Genomic DNA, 14,647 nt, shown 5'->3' with positions numbered 1-14,647 from the left:
CGCTGGGCGGGGCCCGTGCAGCGCGGAGGGGGCGGGGCGCCAGGTGGGCGTGGTCAGAACGCGGGGCGTGGTTTGTCGGGCGTGGCCTCCCGTTTGGGGGCGGGGCCTGAGCGGAGGCGGGGCCTGGGTCGGGGCGGAGCTTCGCTACGGGAGGGGTCTGCGCTGTGGGCGGGGCCTCACAGGGAGGGAGGACGTCGTCATGGCGCCGTGGGTTCGTGGTGTCGCTCGGCCGCCAGCGTGGGCCTGCTGAGTGCACAGGGCTGCGGCTGGGCCAGGGCGAAACCGCACTGCTACTCGGGCTGGGCGGAGAGCGGGGAGAGCAGCCCTGTGATGTGGGGCTCAGCACGAGCCAGCAGTGAGTTCCTGTGGCCCAGAAGGCCAACAGCGTCCTGGGCCGCGTGAGCAGGAGGGGCAGCAGGGGGAGGGAGGTGCCTGTCCGCTCTGCTGGCTCTGCTCTGCTCTCCTTTCGTGAGGCCCCATCTGCAGCACTGCGTCCAGGTCTGGGGCCCCCAGCACAGGAGGGGTGCAGAGCTGTGGAAGCAGGTCCAGAGTTGGAAGGGATCCTTAAAGGTCACCTGGTCCAACAGTGGGCCAGGTGCAGTGCAACGCAATGCAATGAGCGGGGACACCCACAGCTCCATCAGGTGCTCGCAGCCCCCACCCTGACCCTGAGTGTCTCCAGGGATGGGGCATCCACTGCCTCACCACTGACTGTAAAACACTTCTTCCTTATTTACAATTTAAATCCCCCCTCTCTCAGTTTGAAGTCATTTCTCCTCGTCCTATCGCAACAGATACTGCTGAAGAGTCTGTCCCTGTCTCTCTTACAGCCCCCCTTTAGATACAACAGGCCGCTCTCAGGTCTCCCACAGCCTTCTCCTCTCCAGGCTGCACACCCCAGCTCTCTCAGCCTGTCCTCGTAGGGAGCTGCTCCATCCCTGATCATTTCTGTGGCCCTCCTCTGGACGCACTCCAACAGGCCCCCGTCTCTCCTGTGCTGAGCACTCCACCTGTGGACGCGGTGCTCCAGGTGAGGTGTCCCAGCGCAGAGCAGAGGGGCAGGATCCCCTCCCTCACCCTGCTGGCTGCGCTGCTTTGGATCTCACAGTGAGTTCCTTATCCATCAAGCAGTCCACCCATCAAATCTTTCCAATTTGGAGAGAGGGATGTTGTGGAGGACTGTAAGGGGGATGTACCTCTCCTATGAAGAGAGGCTGAGGGAGCTGGGGATGTTCAGCCTGGAGAAGAGGAGGCCCCAGGGAGACCTCATTGCAGCCTTTCAGTGTTTATAAATAGGAGAGAGACTAAACTTTTTACATGGGCAGACAGTGGTAAGAGAAGAGGGAATGGCTTTAAAATAAAAGAGGAGAGATCCAGATTGGATGCCAAGGACATTTTTCATTGAGAAGCTCATGAGGCGCTGGCACTGCTACCCAGAGAGCTGTGGTGCCCCATCCCTGGAGGCACTCGAGGCCGGGTTGGATGGGGCCCTGGGCAGCCTGAGCTGGTGGGGGCAACCAGCCCACGGCAGGAGGATGGGGCAGGGATGTGGCTCCCGTCTGACACTGGGCCAGCACCAGCCTCCTGGTGCTCCCCTTTCCTGCAGAAAAAAAAAAGGGGGAGCAGAGGGTGAGCGAAAAGCAGAACTGGGGATCAGCTGGTGGTCATGGGCAGGGCCTTACTCTGGGAGCAGCCTCCAGGGCCTTGCAGAAATGGAGAGTTTAGATGTGAAGAAGAAGGATATGGCGTGGGGGTGTAAATGGTTAAATGGACCAACCCAATCCAGGAGGCTGGAATGGGGAAAATCACTGGGTGTGAAAGGGCTCTTTGTCCCAGCAGGAAGGGACGCCCAGGGGCTGAGCGCTGGGGACGCACCCTGATAGGAAGTCTGGGCAGGCTTGTTTGCAGGACAGGGTGCTGCTCACAGGGAAAGGCTGTGGTTTTGACTTGTTCTTTTACAACAAGACAAATCCATTTCAGGAAGGTGCTTTTCCCAAATGCCATCTCAGCACAGTGACGTACTGTGGGGAAGCAAAGCAGACCCAAAGAGAAACCCCAGCCCTTAACACAGGACAGGCAGGAGAGCAATGTCCTTCCCTTCCAGCACGTCCTGGGGTGCTACAACCCAATCAGAAACAAGCACCAGGGCAGGGAATGGAGAGCCCCTGTGTGAAGGAAGCCTTTTGTTGTATTGCCAAATGCAGTTTGGAGTTGCAAATGCGATTTGGGGACCAGGAGGAGGGCAGGAGGCCAGCAGCACCTGGGCAGGAAAGAACTGATATCTCCACCTTTCTTTCCTGAGCCAGGAGGCGCAGCAAATAAAGGAAGGTGGAGAGGAAGACTCTCCCTGTTGCTCGCTGGGTTGATGGCTCAGCCCAGCAAGGGGTCAGCGTGAATTATGCTTCCTGGCCACAAGGAATTATGCTTCCAAGACCACAAGGCTCTGCTGTCAAAGGGATATCCGCCAAGCAGCGTGGGACAGCTGGGCTCCATGCGAGCCACAGGGGGGCCCAAAGCAGAAGGCGGGACTGGATGATGGCTTTGGGAATCCCCAGGGAGTCCACCCCCTTTTGGTGACAGCGATGAGATACATCCTGCTGCTCTTCTCTTTGTGTAGGAGAAATGACAACAGAGTGGGAGGAAACTTCCTGAGCGCTCTGGGAATTGGTTGCCTGCTGTATTAATACTTGGTAGTTTATATAGCTGTCCCTTAGGCAGGCGTTCAGCATCTGGTAGTAGAAAATGCAAGCGGTACAGCTGACTACAGAGCTGGGTAAGACACTGGGAGGTAGTAGTGTGTGTGCATGTAGTTGTGCACTTGTACATGTGCCCACATGGCACTGTTTGCATGGGCCACGAAGCAGAGTCAATGGAGAAGTCCTGTGGCTTCCAAGGTGCCAGGCAGATAACGTACTGGTGGTGGAAAGGGATAGGCTGGTGACATATCTCTGTCACTGCGTGCTTGAGGAGGATGCTAAGTTTGGATTGCCCTTGAGACTGAGGTTTCCTGTGCGTCCTAAGGAACTGCTATCAATCCCATCCAAACTACTGCTCCTGCCACATCACGAGGCCCCTGCAGAGGTCCCAGTGCCCATTCCCACCCACAAAGACCATGCGCACCCATCCTTCTTGTTAAACTGCTTTAATATTTGGACATGAAAACAGGACAAAGCCATTCAGGCTGTGCACAGACAAGACGCCCCCGAGCCATGGTTTAAGGCTGCAGGGTTTCCCTTCTCAATGGATGTGTAGATTTGGCCAAGATGCAGTTTAGCTGGTGACGTCCTGAGCGTGCCAGGGGGGTGCATGTGTAGGGTAGGGTAGGGGGATGAGGGCTCCCCAGGCAGCTCAGAGGTTGTTCAGCTCCAGCAAGGTCTGGTCCAGGACCTGGTGTATCCCCACATTCTCCTCTTTGGCACTGGCCAGACTCTCTGTGAACACAAGGGACACCCAGCCACACAGCAGGATGCACACGCAGACACAGTAGAAGCACACCCAGGCACAGCCGGACCCACGCACACCACGCCAAGCACAGACACACGCACACAGACAGACATCTCAGTGTGGTGCCAGCAGGGATGTGCCCAGACCCTCAGGGACCCCCAGGGACAGGCGGTCCCTGCTCTTTATCATCTCCATTGTCCCACAGTGCCCTGTTGCCCATGGACAGCCCCCCTGTGGCACAGGTACTGCTGGCAGGTACTGCTCCAGCCAGCCATCGGCACGTCCCCGTCTCCCCATCCTGCCATCACCACCAGCCACAAGGGGCACGTGCACAAACCCTTGGCTGCAAAAGAGGAGAGCCAGTGCCTGCTGCACGAGCCACGTGCTCCGTGAAGAAGAGGAGTGAGACAGCAGCCCAGGAAGGCGGGCGGAGAAGACAGCAGAGAAGGAGCAGAGCTAATGAGGCTGCAGGGATGAGCTCACTGCCGGGGCAGCCTCCTTCAGTGCTCTCTTGCAGATGGTATCCTCCTTCCGTGAGAGACAGGGATGGGACAAGGGCTCTGCCCACTCTGCTGCGACGGCATCCCCGTGCTCAATTTGGGGTGACCAGAGGGATGGGAAAGAGCTGGCTGCCCGGGGAAGGGGAGGAAGGCAGCTACACAAGGCACCGTGTCCCTCCCCTGTGGGCCAGGCTGATGCCAGGGGACAGCCACCATCTCACGGACATTCCGGGACACGGCAAAAAGCTCTCATCCCTCCCCCAAGAAAACCCCATCAGCTCCACAGGGCCTCCCTGTACCACTGAGCAGGGCAGTTACCCAAGGGGGGAGCGGGCAGGGCTCACAGCCTCAAGCCAGCCTGGCCAAAATGGGGTGGGAAACAGCTGGGGCTGGGGGCATCCCAGGGGCCGGGGCAGGAGCTGTCGCAGCTCAGTTGTTAAGCTCGGTAAGGATGACTCGCAGCTCGTTAGTGAGAACGCGGTTTTTCTCGGCCTCCTGCCGGGAGCGCTCTAGAGCAAACAGAGACATCAGCGCAGCAGTGGGAAGAGAAAGAGAAAGGAGAGTTAGAAAAGGGAGAGTGCTGTCCATGAGAGCCTTCACTGGGCACCCCACGGCTACCCGGGGGGCGGTAGGGGAGGCAGGAGGAGGAGGCAGCCAGTCGTAGGGCTGCCGGTCCATCAGTTCCGTGGCAGGGCTGTGGGGTCGGGTGGAATGCTCAGGGAGGACTGGGGACGTGCTTAGGGCCAGAAATCACTGCCGAAGGGTATGGACAGCCCCCGTGGCCAGGGAGGGTGATGGAGGACAGATGCCAGTGCTGAGAGGATGTTGTGATATGTGGGAACGCAGATGGGGAATGGACAGACCAGGTGTAGCCCTATGAATTTAGGCTGAAAGAGTCCCGGAGGAGGTCTGGAAGGTGGCACAAAATGAGGAAAGCTGTGTCCGAGAGCCAGGGGTGGTGGGGACGGCCCCGGGCACACAGTGGCACAGCCACAGCTGTGCTGGGGTCCCTGAGACCACCACCGGCTGCCGGCACCTGCATGAGACAGCAGGAAATGAAGGATGAGCGTGGAGAACCAGAGCAGCATGAAGAAAACAAAGGAGAAACCAAGGAGAGAAAACGCTTTATTGAGACCAACTCAGTAACCCAGAGGGACAGAACAGAAAAAGAAAAAGTCATGAAATGCAAAATGCAAACTGAAAAGCAATGTGCAAAGGACAGAGGCAAGGCAGGGAGGGGAGCGCAGGTGGTGGGGGTGTCTGTCTGGGGCCAGGACCACCCCCCTCCACCCCATATCCCCCCTGGCATGTAGCACCGGGATGGCTGTGCTGGAGGGACGTGCAGTCCCCAGTGCTTGTGCTGCTGGGGGGAAATGTGGGGCACAAGGCCCCTGGGCATAGCTCCATCCTCCCACATCCCCGTGGGGTGTGGGGTCCTGGGGATGCACCCCTTCCCCTTAAATACCCCATAGCGCCTACACCTCATCTTGTGGGAACACAGAATTATAGAATCACAGCATGGCTTGGGTTGGAAGAGACCTTAAAGAAGAGGGTTGGAAGAGACCCTGCCTTGGGCAGGGCTGGCACCTGCTATGAACACCCCAGGCCGACTCCTGTTGACCAGTGGCCACGGGCCAGGAAGGACAGAGAAGGGATAGAGTAGGGACAGAGTGAACAGGAGGAGTGGGGAAGGTGCCGGGGAGGCAAAATGGCCGAGCTGGGGGGGAGGAAGGCAGGCAGGGGGTGCGGTGCCGGTGCCCAGTGTGGGGTTCAGAGGGAGGTGATGTCGTTAAGCGCATTGTCCAGCTCCTCGCTGATGGCTTTGTACTTCATCTTCTGTGCATACACTTCGTCTGCAGGTGGGGGGAGTGGGGGGCAGGTGGTGGAGCAGGGAGGGAGCAAGTGGCAGAGAGAGAGAGAGTGACGGTGAGCAGGAGGCAAGGGTGGTGGGAGCATGCAGGTATGGCACCGGGCACAGACGGTGTGGATGAGGCCGTATTTCCCATCTGGGACCCCAGCACCTCCACGGCATCCCAGCCTCCCCCCTCCCATTACCCGTGCCCACCCCCGGCACAAGGACCCCATCCCCGCCTGCCCATGAAAGAGGGACACAGGGCAGTGAGGACCTTTTACCTTCTAAGTCATCAATGGTTTTCTCCAGCTTTGCCACAGACCGCTCAGCAAACTCTGCCCTGGTCTCAGCCTGCAGGAGCACAGCAAGGAGTGTGAGTGTGATGGGAATGCCCCTATGTCCAGACCCCAAACATGTTCTGCACCCCATTTGCTGCACCTGGGCTGGTGAGCATCTCATTTTGCCTCCAAGGCAGAGGGGTGAGATGTTATTTTGCTGCTGCCAGTGCATGTCCTGGGAGCAGAGCATCATGCACCCATAGAGACCCTATCCGAGAGCCTTACCTCCTTCAGTTTCTCCCCTAGAAGCTTGATTTCCTCCTCGTACTTGTCCTCCTTGGTGGAATACTGTAGGGGCAGAGAGGTGCACCGTTAGCCCCAGTGGGCACCTCCAGTTCTTCACCCCAGTGAAGGACCTTGCTCCCCTCAACCCTGCGCGCTCTGCCCAGCCCCAGCAGCTCCACCAGGTCATACCTTGTCAGCCTGGGCCTCCAGAGACTTCAAGTTGTTGGTGACAATTTTCAGCTCCTCCTCTAGGTCACCACATTTACTACATCCCAAGCAGGGGCCACCAGGCAGGGGAGGGGGTGATGAAGGGAAGAAGGGGGGAGCGGAAGGAGCACAGGGAAGGAGGAAAGAAGGAGAGAGAACAAGTTGAGAGAGGAGAAAACTCAGAGTGGAGGAGCAGCAGAGCCACTGGGCACATATCCCTTCCTCACGTGTCACTGCTGTACTCCTGCATCCCTCTGAGGAGGAGGAGAGCGGGCATGGAGGAGCATGAGCTGCCCACAGAGGGACAGGCAAAGTGAGGGCTGTGGCAGCAGTGCGGAGAGGGGAGAGGTGGCTGGCGTGGCTCAAGAGACAGCGATAGAGAGAGGGGGGCTGCTGCACCTCGCCCCACGCCCCTGCCCCAGTACCTCTTCCTCTGAGGCAATGAGGGATTTGAGGCTCTGGTCCATGGTCCGCAGCTCCTCCTCCAGCTGTCTCACTCGGCTGGGGTGGAAAAGGGGCACCCACGGTGGGTGCCAGCAGAGAGCAGGTCAAGGATGTGCCGGGAGCCAGCATCCCTCCTCCCTCCTCCCACCTGATGGGTGGCTGGGACGGAGCTCCCCGTCCCCATACAGACACATGGACATGTCTGCAGCTCCCACGGGCAAGGGAATGGGGAAGGGGTGGTATGGGAGCCTCGCACGCCTGGAGCCCTGCTCACCTCTCCGCCACCTCTGCTCGCTCCTCTGAGCGCTCCAGCTCTCCCTCAAGGACCACCAGCTTGCGGGCCACCTGTTGGGGACATCCAGATGAATGTGTCAGGTTGGATATTAGGAAAAATATCTTCTCAGAGTGGTGATGCACTGGCACAGGCTGCCCAGGGAGATGATGGAGTCACCATCCCTTGGAGGTGTTCAAGAACCGTGGAGATGTGATACTAAGGGGCATGGTTAGTGGGCATGGTGGGAATAGGTTGGGGTTGGACTTGATGATCTGAGAAGTGTTCTCCAAACTTCATGATTCTATGAGTCTATGTCGGATGCAGGCTAGGAAGTAGGGCTGCAGGGCTGCACTGCCCCTGATGACACCAGGAATCGGGGGACACAGGTGGTGGTACACACCTCCTCATATTTGCGGTCGGCCTCTTCCGCTATGTGTTTGGCCTCCTTCAGTTGCATTTCCTGGAGTTCCATTTTCTCCTCATCCTTCATGGCCCTGTTCTCAATGACCTTCATGCCTCTGAGGAAAGCCAGAACAGGATGGTTAGGAAGAATTTATTCATGGAGAGGGTGGCGAAGGATTGGGCTGCCCAGGGATGTTGGTGGAGTCCCCATCCCTGGGGATGGTATGCGATATGAGGACTTGGCACTAAGGGACATGGCTTAATGATGGATCCCAGTAGGTTGTGTTGGTGATTGGGCTAGATGATCCTGAAGGTCTTTTCCAGTCCCGATGATTCTGTGATTCTGTGAGGTTACGGCTGTGGGTCGAGGTGACACCTGCATCTCCTGCCTGCCCACTGTACTCTGATCTGTCCCTCCTCTTGCTCCAGAGACACAGTACATTGCACAGGGACCCCGTGCAGTAGCATCACATCAGCAGTACCCTGGGGATGCACAGCTGAAGCAGCAGAAATGCCCAATGGCAACCCAGGAGATGTGCCTCTCAGCCAGGCAGGTCAAACTGATCTTTGCCAATGGAGGCAAACGGTCAGCTGCAAATTATTCATTGCCAACTGTCTGGAAGGCAGTGATGTGTCTGCCCTCGCCTGCTTGGCTCCTGCCCAGAAAATGTGTATGCTGAAAGCTGGTACTTCACCAGAGGGTGAGCAATGCCCCACGCGTGCTCTGCAGCCCTCTTCAGGATGCTACTGCTTCATTCCCAAAGGCCAACCTCAGCTCCTGGGCTACTGCTCAACCCTCAAGTGGAGGAGGAAGCTCTGGGGCACAAAACCAGTTCTGAGAACCCTCTGGCTCCAGGCAAAGCTTAATAATTTGTATGGGCATCAGATCAAATTGTTAAGGATTTAATGTGTGCCCTGGAAATCTCAAAGCATGCCAAGAATGCCTGTAGCAAAGGGGGCTGTGTTATGCTCCCTCCCTACAGAAAAACCAATGCAAACGCCCATAGAGTCAACTCAAGGGGTCCCCAAGCCCTGCTGCAAAGCCAAGGGGCTGTCTGCTGTCACGGACAACCCAAAGCCACCCCCTGTTGTCCACCCCCCCTCCCCATCACACCTCTCGCTCTCATCCGCCGCCTTCTCAGCCTCTTCCAGCTTCTGCAGGGCGGTGGCCAGGCGCTCCTGGGCCCGGTCCAGCTCCTCCTCCACCAGCTGGATGCGGCGGTTCAGAGAAGCCACCTCGGCCTCGGCCTGTGGAGCAGAAACCTCTTGGTCACCACATGGCACACAGACATGTATATAGCATTGTCAGGAGCTATTTTAGCTGGGACACTCCTTTGCACCGTGCAGCAATCACTTCTGACCTGCTCTGACACTTTGCAGCATGCACCCCATCACCCCTCCATAATGACATGGAGTTCCTCCATCCCTAACACTGTGCTTGATGCCAGCTGCTCCTTAACATGTGTGCACAGCCCTCAGACCAAATCCTCACACCCCCAGGCCAGGAGATGGAAGAGGTACACTCAGTGGGTCCTCGAGGCTGTGCCTTCCCCAGCCCGGCATTGGGGTTTTGCAGAACAGTGAGTAAAGGAGGAGGAATGCCCTGTGCTGATCCGCTCCCGAAAAGGAGATGGGAGCCACTTGTGGATTTCCTGTTTACGGAGGCGGTGGAGCAAACCGGCCCCATAGAGCCGAGCCCCCTCTTGGGGCCGCCCGGAGCCCTCCTGCGCCGCGCTACGAACTCGCACGGCCCGGCCGCGGGGCGATGGAGCGAGCCGCTCTCGGACGCATGGCGCCCGGCCAACGTCGCACCGCCGGGGCCGGCGGGAGCGGGGCCCCCCGCGTTCCCATGCTCCCCGTGCGCCGGCGGGGCGGGCAGCCAGAGCCGGCCGGGAGCGGTGGCTCTGGCCCCCCGCCAGTCCCCGTCCGCCTGGCCCCGTTCTCTTTCCATTCGCTAAGGCTTCCCCGCTCCATCACAGCCGGGAAACGCTGCCTCAGCAGCTCCCGAACCCGCGGCGCGGAGAAAAAAAAACCCAAATGCAAAGGGATGGGCTGCGGGGGGAGCGTCCCGCTGCACCGCCGGTACGTGGGGCAGAACGAGCGGGGATGCCCGAAACAGAGATCCCGTCAGATGCTCAGCCTCACCCCGACGTGAGCTTTTTCCCAGGGAACGACCCCCCGAAGTGGGTCAGCGCTGCCCGAACGGGCGCTCGGGAACATGAGCTGCTGAGCGGGGAACCCGATCTGCGGCTGCAGGAAGGGGCCGCTTCCTCTGCCCGCGACAACGGCGCGGGTACCGCGCCCAACTCTGTCGTTCCCGATAGCGGGAGGATGCGGGAGCCGGGGAAGGGCAGCGGAAAGAGAGACAAAAAGCCGCCCAACAACAACAGCACAAAGCCAAACCGGGAGCGACCCGCAGCCTGGAAAAGCCACAGAGCGGAAATATTGGCCTGTGGCAGCGCACAGGGATGGCTTGTCCCTACGATGGGGTGCAGAAGGCTCTGCGGCCGCTCCCGAACCAGGCAGCAGCCGCTCGGGCGTGGGGAGCTCGGCCGCGATGCGGGGCCGTTCCCAAGCTGAGCGCCGCCGCGGAGCATCCCCGCGAGGCCCCGGCAGCGGGGACCTGCCCGCAGCCCCCGCCCCGCACCGGCACCCGCGGGGGGGCTCAGCAGCGCCCACCGGGACGCGCGGCCCCGCAGCCCGCCCGTGCCCCTCGCTCCCCGGTGCGCGGCCCCGAGGGGCGGCGCCGCCCCGGTCTGGGGGTCGCGGGGTGCCCCCAGGAGCCTTACCCGCTCCCGGGCCTGCCGCTCGGCATCGGCCTCCCGCTGCAGGTGCTCGGCGCGTTCCTCCGCCTCGTCAGCCACCTGCTGCAGGCTCTGGATCTTCTTCTTGACGGCATCGATGGAGCTGATGCCGGCCATGGCCGTGCGGCCGGCGGGGAGCGCAGCAAGGCCGCTCCGCTGAGCCCTTTGTGGGATCCGCCTGGCTCGGGCAGGAAGCGCTCAGGCGGCGGCCGCTCCCGCCCTGCCTCCATCCCTTCCTGCTCCTCCTCCTCCTCCTCCTCCTGCCGCACACCGACCCGCTCCCGCCGCGCTCCCTGCGCTGAGCGCACGTCGTCCCCCGATAAGGCTCATGGCTGCCCCGTGGAGGGCACGCTGTGCACCCCAGCATGGGGGCGCAGCACCCCCAAAGCAGGGCACAGAGTGCCCCCCAGGAGGGCTGCATGCCGCAGCCGAGCCCAGCAGGCAGAGGGGAAGGCGGTCGGGGTGTTTATTTTCCTGAGAGGAAAAGGGGCCGCAGAGGCTGTGAGCAGCTCTGCATGGAGTGTATCCAGGGGTGCTCTCCAGAGTCCCCACACATCTGCTGCAGAGACGGGAGGCACGGACTTTTGTCCCACAGGTGAGGCAATGGGAGGGATGGGGATGCTCTTGGGCATCCCCTGGATACAGCCCCTGGCCACACGAAGACCCCCAGGGCTGATGCCCCGGAGTACAGGCATGTTCAGCTCTGCATCCCAGCCACAGCACATGCCTGGGTCCATCAGAAGGGCAAGGTGTGGTGGCATTCAATCCTCCCTGAAGGACCTCTGTCAGCTGCCGGGCAGCCCCAGCCATGCTTATGCCTGCCTCCAGGGATGCCATTTCCTAGGATGTGGGGCTTCCCCGGAGGGGCAGCATCTGACCATGTGTCCCCGCAGCACTGTGTCCCAAACCAGATGGCAGCAAAGCACATGGCTTTGGGCTTGGCCCTGGTCCCAGCCTCATGCTTGGGCACAGAGCAGCTCACGGGGTGCGGGGCAGAAGGGGAGTCTCAAGAGTAAAGAGGCAATGGGAGTAGGCTGTGGGGCAGGCACCCTGGTCCCATATTGGCCAGAGCAGGGTGCCTCCTGCTCTGGCCCCACCCAGGGATGCAGTCACTTCCCAGCAGCGCCCGTTCCCTCCCACCGGCTCAGGGAATCGCCAAATAAGAGCAAAGTCTCAGCTTGGGAGAGCGCCGGGGCGGGAACTTGGGTGAAGCCTGTGGGATCGTGGCCTGGGATCGTGGCCTGGGAACGGCAGAATGTGTGTGTCCCCGTGCTCGCAGTTGGCTGGGACAGGCCAGTGGCCAGGGACAACACAGGGCTGGAGGGGGACATACACTGCTCTGACCACCACACCGTCCCCACGGGATGTCCCTTTTGGGGACAAGGAGGGAATGGGGCCGCAGTGACCTTGCTCGGCACCGCCAGCACAACTGAGGCTCCGTGGCTGCGGGAGCAGCCCGTCCCCAAGCCCTGTGCCTGGGGCATCCTGCATCCAGCTCGCCTCATCCCGCATGGACCTGCTCAGAGCAGCACGGAACCGCATGCAGCACAGTCACCCTCTGGACAACATAAACGAATCCTTCCAGAGAATTCCCAATGCTTTGACAACTTGGTGTTTAACTTCGGGCAGCCCTAAGGGTTGGCAATCAACACCAGAAGCTGTCTCAGGACAAACTTCTAAAACTCCCCTACAAGACGCAGCCTGGCACCGGGGCCATTGGCATCCAATGAGGCTCACTGCCCGCTCTGCCCATATCTCTGACCTGGCAACCCCTGTTGTGCTGTAGGCTGGAGGTCCCTCTGAGGGCCACGGGCCCCTCCAAGGACTTTGCTGCCGTTGTCTGTCCTCATCTGCTCTCCTCTGTCCTTGGCGGCCACCTTGGACTTTTGACGCATCTCCCCCATTTAGCTCCGTAAACCCTCCAGGATTGAATTTTTGCTCTCAGTCCTAAAAAGCCTGGCCGTGCCCCTGCTGGCCACGCTCCAGACAGCTCCCCTTTAGCTTCTCCTCCAGTTTCCAGGGTTGGTTTTCATCAGAGATGGACTGGCTATCAAAAGGAGCATTTATTTATAGGGTGTCAAATACCCCGTGTGGCACTGCGGGTTGTTATACCCAGCTCCTGAGCAGGCTCAAGCCACGCACAGCTGTTCCGCCCTTCATCCCAGCCAGGCGCAAGCCAATTTCAACACCTTCCTAACATCTCCCCACTGGGATCCATTTCCCAAGAGTAGCATCAGTCATGGCCCTAAATAAAACTCTTCCCAGCCTTTCCCTTCCCAGGGTACAGGGTGGCACGTCGGACCCCTAAAGGGCTGTCCCCATGCTCCCCGAGCATCTTTCCCAACCACTGCTCACTGCGGGCAAGAGCTTTTCCTATTTCTCAGTTTCTTTTTCCATTTTTTTTTCTAACGCATTTTAGCAATTATTACCAAGTTTTCCCTGCGTGTGCATGTCGGCGCAGTGGGGATGCTCATCCCTATGAGCTATAGGGCACTGGGCTAAGTGATGCCCCGGTATCCTGGCACCCACATGGCACTCACAGCCAGAATGGGTCCAACACCCTTCCCACCAATGCTGACCATATAAGGTTTCCCTCTTCCTTCACCCCCCCAGGGTCCAGTGCCTGCACAGGGGAGGGGTTGCCTACGTACGTCCGTGGCTTTCTTCTCCGCCTGCTCCAGCTTCTCCTGGGCCTCCTTGACGGATTCAGAGTACTTCTCCACCTCATCTTCTGTGCCCTTCAGCTTCTTCTGCAGGCCCTGCTGCTCCTCCTCCAGCTGGGGAAGGGATAGAGCACGGGTGTCATGGTTGGTCACCCTGGAGTACCCCCCCAGCAAGAGGTGGCCATCCTCACCCTGTGGTGACTACAGTCCATTTTGGGGCTCCAGGACCTCAGGGAGCCCCATGTCCCCAGGGCTGGGGACAGGAGAGGTTCTGACATGGAGACACAGCTGTGGGGTACTGGGAAGGTCCCTGTCCGTGTGGCTGTGGTGGGAGTGCACTGTCCCCCAGAGTGTCCCATGCAGAGGGGTAGGGAGGTGGCAACAGGGAGTCCCAGCAAGACATGGTGAGTTTGGGGATACTGAGGTCAGAAACAACAGGCATAGGTCCCCGTGGTTGAACAGTCCTATCCTGGAAATCCCTAAGATTGGACATCCAGCGGGACAACATCCCTAAGGCTGGATCCCCCCACATGGGATCAGGGGTTAGAAACCCCTGAACTGCGGGTCCTCAAGGTTGGACACCCAGCAGGACAAGTTCCCCAAGGTTGCATGCTCCTAGGAAGGGGGTTCCCACGTTGGACACCCATTAGGACAAGGGCCCTGGGGCTGGACATCCCTGGACTACGTGTCCTCAAGGGTTGCAGACCCCTGTACTGGGGGCCTCCAGGATTGAACTCCCAGAGAAGTGCAATCCTCAGGGCCGGATCCCTGTAGGGCTGGGATTCCCAGCACATTTTTGGGGAAGGCTATGGGACGCTCACCTGCTTGCAGCGATCCTCCGCCTGCTTCTTGTCAGCCTCCGCCTGCTCGGCACGGTCGATGGCGTTCTCCTTGTCCAGTTTGAGCATCTGCATCTTCTTCTTGATGGCCTCCATGGTGGCGGTGGGGCGGCGGCGGCGGTGGGGCGCGAGGAGGCAGCGGTGGGGAGCGGAGCACCGGGGGCGGCGGCAGCACCGGCACTGCGCCCCCCGCCCCGCAGCGCCGCCTAAGAGCCGGGGAGGGGCCGCGCCGGGAGGGAGGGGGCCGCCCCGGGACCTCCCCCGCCGCCCGCCAGCACCTTTTAGGGACAGACTTCGCCGCCGTCCGCGGCACCGAGAGGGACGGGGGGGTCGGCACCCGGCGGGCAGCCCCGGCACCTGGCACCGAAGGGGCACCGGGAGAGGGGCGTCGCGGTGGCACTGTGCTGGGGACACGAGGGGCTCTGCGGTGGGGGTGCCGCGGTGGCACGGTGCTGGGGACACCGGTGACACCGCGCTGGGGATGCCGCGAGGGATCTGGTTGAGGGGACACTGTGCTGAGGGCACTCCTGGTGGCACTTCCACGGGGACACTCCGGTGCCGCTGGGGCTTGGGGACACCCTGCTTTTATTCCTGTGCTGTTATTGTCGCCTGGGGACACTGCTTGGTGACTTGCCGACGCCAGTGACCCCCCTCT

At 60.3% G+C, this 14,647-nt stretch overlaps 1 protein-coding gene and 1 long non-coding RNA gene across 13 annotated transcripts; one reads left to right on the top strand and one right to left on the bottom strand.

The window, feature by feature from the left end:
• Positions 1-178: 178 nt before the first annotated feature.
• LOC121108604 lies at positions 179-2,664 on the top strand. The gene is made up of 2 exons (XR_005843239.2): positions 179-355; positions 2,307-2,664. It is a non-coding gene; the product is annotated as an uncharacterized LOC121108604 (long non-coding RNA).
• A 462-nt stretch (positions 2,665-3,126) lies between these two features.
• Positions 3,127-14,174, bottom strand: TPM2 (tropomyosin 2). 12 transcript variants are annotated; one of them, XM_015277261.4, is made up of 9 exons: positions 13,975-14,174; positions 13,142-13,267; positions 8,801-8,934; positions 7,685-7,802; positions 7,285-7,355; positions 6,992-7,067; positions 6,360-6,422; positions 6,078-6,147; positions 3,127-5,797 (listed from the first exon to the last, which is right to left on the bottom strand). In XM_015277261.4, exons 1-9 carry the CDS (start codon positions 14,086-14,088, stop codon positions 5,715-5,717), a joined length of 855 nt encoding a protein of 284 aa, XP_015132747.1. In that variant the 5' UTR covers positions 14,089-14,174; the 3' UTR covers positions 3,127-5,714. The 12 variants fall into 12 exon arrangements, with proteins under 12 accessions (XP_015132747.1, XP_015132750.1, XP_015132746.1 ...); XM_015277264.4 differs by having other exon boundaries at positions 3,127-4,453; XM_015277260.4 differs by having other exon boundaries at positions 3,127-3,431.
• Positions 14,175-14,647: the final 473 nt, after the last annotated feature.

Source organism: Gallus gallus, chromosome Z (assembly GCF_016699485.2).
Source record: "Gallus gallus isolate bGalGal1 chromosome Z, bGalGal1.mat.broiler.GRCg7b, whole genome shotgun sequence".
NCBI lineage: Eukaryota > Metazoa > Chordata > Aves > Galliformes > Phasianidae > Gallus > Gallus gallus.
Note: the sequence above shows the minus strand (reverse complement) of the source record. Positions and strands in the feature narration are given on the sequence as shown.